The 6,000-nt window shown below is 41.4% G+C and overlaps 1 protein-coding gene across 1 annotated transcript in view; it reads right to left on the bottom strand.

Moving 5' to 3' along the window:
- Nucleotides 1–427: 427 nt before the first annotated feature.
- LOC127228277 (transmembrane protein 180) overlaps nt 428–6,000 on the bottom strand; it is a 34,300-nt gene continuing 28,727 nt past the window's right edge. The window contains exon 7 of the mRNA XM_051192849.1: nt 428–593. Coding sequence (XP_051048806.1) covers nt 461–593 — 133 coding nt within the window. The 3' untranslated portion in view covers nt 428–460. The remainder of the gene's footprint in view (nt 594–6,000) is intronic.

Below are 6,000 nucleotides of genomic sequence, written 5' to 3'. Positions count from 1 at the left end.
TGCAATGTGAATTCAAAGCGAGTCTGGACAACTTAATAAAACCCTGACACAAAATAAAAAAAAAATAAAATAAAATAAAAATTTTAAATGTAGCTCAGTGGTAGAACATTTGCCTAACACACAAAAGGGTACTAGCCCCAGCAAAAATAAGAAGAGGGAAGAATGCTGTCTTCACACTTTGTCAAAGAAGCAATATGAGGTTTGAAGCATTTTAAGCAGTGGTATGTACTGACCAACTGGCTCTAGGAACACAGGCAGTCTGATGGTGAAGAGTCACTAGTCCCAGGCTGTAAGAATGCCAGGAAACAGCCCACAGAGAGGCTTACCTTAGTCAAAAAAATTCTCAAAACACCCTATATCAGGTTCTGTTTTATTTGCTTTGGTTTTTAAACAAAGATCATTTTTGCCTGACAAGCACTTGAAGGAGTGTTGCAACCACCATCCAGCATGGCAGCTGTGCTTACATGGTCCCTGAGTAGTCTGCTCTGTTCCTGATGGAGAAGGAGCTCCAAGTCAGAGTCTGCACTGTTGCGATGCCCAGTGGGACCACACAAACCAAACTAAACATGGTGTCTTGAAGATCCAAAAGTATTCTAGGGGAGAAGATGTACAACAGTTAATTTTCCCCCAGCAGCTTCTTTTCTTGCTACTTCAAAACTATTTAATACATGGTATTCAGTAATGTTTTTACTTATTAGTTCATTTAACAAGAAAGAGACATTGTGCTGTGTAATTTTGATTCTTTCAAGTACCTGAGTAATTTCTTCCTTCTATCTAGTTGCACATAGGCAAGGAAGGTGACATGTAACCTTGTGATTACAGTCCCTACTGACAAGTATTGCCTCTGTGGTAGGATTTTAAGCTAGCCTGGACTACACAGGCAGTTCCATGTTAACCTAGGACTGCACAGCAAGCAAGGCTTTATATGACAGACAAAGGAGAATTCTATTGCTGGGCCTGTTGGTCCAGTAGTGCGTAGCTCCTGAAAAGCTGAGGCAAGTGGACTGAGAGTTCAATGTCTGTCTGAGCTACAGAGATATCTGCAACCCTGAATGTCTTTAGTCTTTAATATTTGCAAAGCTTTAAACAAAGCTTTCTAGTACATATGATGGCTAGGAAAGTGTTATGATGGTGATAGAATTTTCTCAGGGTGACAGACAAGAACCCTCTGTCAGAAGGTTTACCTATTCTTGGAAAGCAGAGTCTAGAAAAGGTTTCTCAGAAAAAAAGTATATAAACAGTTCTGGAAAATGCAAACATGTCAGCTAGAAGGCTTCCATCTAGAATCATATGCAAACACTCCAGCCATATCTACCTCCCCTCTGAAAGCCTTGTCATGAAATGTTCTTGGTACTCTGATCTGATTACATTTGTTAGGGGTGGCCATACCTCTGAACTCTCACTCATTAAATATGCCCTTCACCTTCACTCCCACATGGTCCAAAAACTGATTGCTACCCACCCGCTTCCACTTTTCTTCTGCTTCTTGTAGGGTACTGAGGCAACCACCAAGGTCAGCAGCTAGACTACTCACCGCATCTAGACAGTAGCTTCATTGCTGCTCTGCCCAAATGCTCCAAGGAAAACTTTGTAGAAGCATGTGGTATTTTGTTGTACCAGAATTCTCTCTCTCATTTAAGAAAAATTCTCTGTGGAGTCAAAAACTGAGGACTAAATGAAGAACCAAGACTGTTCTCCCAGTTTCACAGACTTTAAGTGATATAACTTATTTTTATAATGATTACATTTCAAATCAACAGAATGTAGAAACTAATATAAAGAATACCCTATACCAAGGTATAATCAATGCCAAAAATAAAACATGATTTATGAACCAAAAAAAAATTAAGAAAAGAAAAAAAAAAAAACTCCTCTCCAGCTGGAGAGGTGGCTCAGCTGTCAACAGCTAGCCTTACAACCAAAAATTTAAGAAAATTCCTCTCCCCTCTTCTATAGCAGACCTGTCTCTGTCCTTAAGACTTGCTGGGGCCTAGCTGCCCTACTTCAGTCCTAACAGCCAGCTATTATTCAAACCTCATCAGAGGAAGTCATGCCTATGTGATCACTGCTGCCTCAGTGAGAGGCATGTGACTCACATGGTGCCTCTCAGGATCTGCCTGGGGACTTTGGATGTGCTGCTGGGACAAAGGTGCATATTTATTCACAGCCTGGAGCTGTTCAGTCAGTAAACCTGTGGGCTATACTATCAAATGGTAAAAGCTTGAAGAAGCCACAACAGAGAAGTCAAAATCTCCAGACCTCATATGAGATTCTTCACACATAACTAGGAGGTCCCTGTTCTGTTGAGGCTAGCCTGCACTACATTTCTGCCACTTGTAGCCACAAAAGACTGGAAATCATAGCTTTCCAGCTGGCACTTATGCCCACATTACTGTAAATTAGCTGCTTTGATCATGCTGGGTAAAGGTGGTATGTAATTGTCCACAATGGATTGAGACAAAGGGGTTTAAAGTAGCTGAGCACACATTTCCAGAATGAGAGCACCAGGTCATGACTGTATTTTTGCACTTGAGGCTGTAGGCACTTATAAACGGGAGGCATCACTTACAAGCCTTGACTGCTCATTGATTTGAGCCACATGACACACTAGATGGGAGCAATGGGTGCAAAATGCCAAGAGGTAATGGAGACCTAAGTTCCATTTGGAAACAGAATCATGTCTCTAATAAAAGGGAGAAAGGAAGTGGCCTAATCAAGCCTTTAGAGAATGGGGCACAGCTAAGTGCTGCTTGCTAGTTGCAGAATTATTACAATATGTGCTTTATGAAAAGGCCGGTTTCTGCTTGGCAGAGGCACCTCTGTGTTCTGATCTCAGTGTTTCATTAGCAACAGGAACCCATTATCCTTCAGAATTCTCTAGCTATAACAGATTCCAACTTCAGAAATATCAAGAAATTGGACTCCAGCTGCCAGGGTTCTCTCTGGGAGATGTTCTACCATTGCAATGGAACTGTCTTTTTCTTCTCCTGTTTCTCTGGGGAGAAGGGTCTGGAGAACACCTGGGATGATTTGCAGAGTCAAAGCCTCTGGTGAGCATGCTGACTTAGGCTCAGGAATGCTGGAGAGAAGCTCTGTAGGCAATGAGCATGTGCTGCTAAAGCATGGGCACCTGAGTTTGCATGCCAGCACACCTGTATCACCATGCTGAGGTTTGCAGGTGAGGATGATGGATGGGACTCTCTGGCTGCCAGCCTAAGGTTGGGTTTAATGAGAGACTCTGTCTCAAAACAGTAGAGAGTGATAAAGGACAGCCAGCATCCTCCTCTGGCCTTCATGCATGTATACCTGCACATGCATATAACACACACACATACACACACACACACACACACACACACACACACACACACACACACACACCTTAGGCTACATGCTGTTAAGCTTTTGTTGCAGTAATCATTGAATGGCTTCACACTTTCCAAAGTACCTGTGGGTTCCCATTACTTTACAGGCTGTCTTGAAGCTCTTCAAGATTTGTCTTTCAAGTTCTTTTATTTTCTCAAAACAGGGTTTTGCTTCAGTTGACCTGGAGCTTGTTACATAGCTCAGACTGCCTCAAACTTGGGGCAATCCTTCTGAGATTACAGGCATCCACCATGCCTGGCTTCTACTTTCTCAAGATTTATTCTTTCTCCATAATTTTATTCCAAGTCAAGGACATGACTACTGGAATATTGATGAACCCATTGACTAATTTGGCTAATTTGCTATCAGAATGACTTCACCTCTCATTTCCAACCTTACTATGGTGGTTTGAATGAAAGTGACCACCACAGGCTCATATATTTGAATGTCTGGTTTCCAGATAATTGGTGGACTGTCAGGAAGGATTGGGAAGTGTGGCCTTGTTGGAGGAGGTGTGTCACCCTCTAAAACTGTAAGCAAGCCCCTAACTAAATACCTCCCTTTATAAGTTGCCTTGGTCATGGTGCCTCTTCACAGTAATAGAACAGTAAGTAAGACACCAGCATTTTGAATGAATCTCCAGCATAAAAATAATTCTTAGGGCAAGCAAGATGGCTCTGTGAGCCACAGTTGATCCTGGGGATACACACAGTGGAGAGACAACTGACTCCCACTTACACCATGGCACGTGAACTCATTCATTCATAAGCTGGGTTTATGCCTTTTTCACCAAATATTTATAGCACATTTGCTGCATTAGGTTCTTGGGATACAGAGGAAACAATAATCTTGTTACTCAACAAGCCATACCTTTTAGCAGAAGCAAAGGAACCATAAACAAATGTATTTTAGTGAGTAATTATAATGATATTTCTCCTTATGAGAAAATTCCATGTACCCCATTTTCTCTCGTGATTTTCTCCTTTCAAAAAATAAATACCTAGCTGTAGGTAATAATATCCCCAAATATTACCATCTAGTACACCTCACTTTCTTAACTTACACCTGCTAAGTCATTTGCAAAGTCAGCTCTATGAAGTAAAGGGAGCATAATATATGTTATCATAGTAGCACCTCAAATTTTATTACACTTAGGCTCTTTCCTAACCACAAAGCTTAAGTGAAGCCTGCCTCCTCTCTACTCTCCTTTTCCCTATTGATAGCATCTCCAAAGGCATGAATTTACTGGGGCTGCAACCATGAAGTGACTTTTACTACCAGTGATAAAAACAGGCGGTTCTATCAATGGAGTTGTAAGCCATAAGAAAAGGCATGCTCGTGTGGGAAAGGGCCAAAGAAACTTCAGTCCTTCCTGGCAGGGTAGACTCTTTTGACTTAGAATCAAGAAAATTCACAGATACATAAACTGTTGCTACCTTGAAAGCAAAGGAAAATTTTCCCTTTTCATTAGGTCACATTTCTACAATGAATAGTTATCTAAGGGTGGGCATGGAAATACAGGCCTATAATCTCAGTACATGGGAGGCTTAGGCAGGAAATCCAAAATTGAAGGTCAGTCTATATCACATAGCAAGACATATATCAAAAACAGAAATAGGAATTGGGGAGGGGGTCTAGATTAGGAACCAATATTGCAGATTTTCCCCCAAGCTAGAAGTCTAAAAGAGTCAGCTTGGTTAGACCTCAGTAGGAGGCTTGCAGACAGGAAGTGATGTCCTATAGATACTGAACCTAGGACCTTGCACATGTTAGGCAGGCATTCTACTATGGGACACAATGACAGCCCAGGAAGTCATGCCCTTGCATGGTAGAGATGTATGGCAGAGAGAAAACATATACTTCTATCCCCTTTCTTCCTTTGCCATGTGTGTGTGTGTGTGTGTGTGTGTGTGTGTGTGTGTGTGTGTGTGTTAACACTAAAGATCAAACCTAGGCCTTCAACATATGTTGATGATGCACAAACTGTTTATCAATGAGCAATACCCAGAATGCCCGGCCTCTCTCTTACAGGACACTTATCCTGTCATACTGGCCCCACACTCGTAACCTGCTCCTAACTTACTCACTTTTCAAAGGCCCCAACTCCAAATATTGACCATTGTGAGATAGGACTTTAGTATATGAACTTTGAGGAGACTCAATTAAGTCCACAGTATCCTTTTTAACACGTTCCTTGCATTGATACTATTTTCCCCAACTACATTATACACCAAGGCACAGATAGGATAATTTCATTGCCCAAAGTTACATGGCTAGTGAGTTTGGAATTGGAACTGAAATTTCTACCTACAAAATTTTATCTCAATTTAAAAACCTCTCCAAGAGAAAAGAAGGTTTTCCTTTTTCTGTGGAAATGAAGTAAGATACTCTTGAGTACCAAGGATCTCTCAGCTAGTTATGATCACAGTGTAGTCTTGAAAGACTTTCCCTTCTCAGAGGTTAAGAGATTTTGTTCATGCTTCCATCAACGAAGACTATAAGGGATGGTAGGGGGTGGAATAGTCTAGTGTTTCTCCATAAACACCCTAAAGTTGATACTCCCTCTGTTGGATTAAATAGTTTCTTCAGCTGGCCCCTTTGCAATTTGAATACTAGGTCCATTTACAGAAGTAA

This window comes from Phodopus roborovskii, unplaced genomic scaffold (genome assembly GCF_943737965.1).
Source record: "Phodopus roborovskii unplaced genomic scaffold, PHOROB, whole genome shotgun sequence".
In the NCBI taxonomy this organism is placed as follows: Eukaryota; Metazoa; Chordata; class Mammalia; order Rodentia; family Cricetidae; genus Phodopus; species Phodopus roborovskii.
The sequence above is the reverse complement of the archived record's forward strand: the minus strand, read 5'-3'. Positions and strand labels throughout refer to the sequence as shown.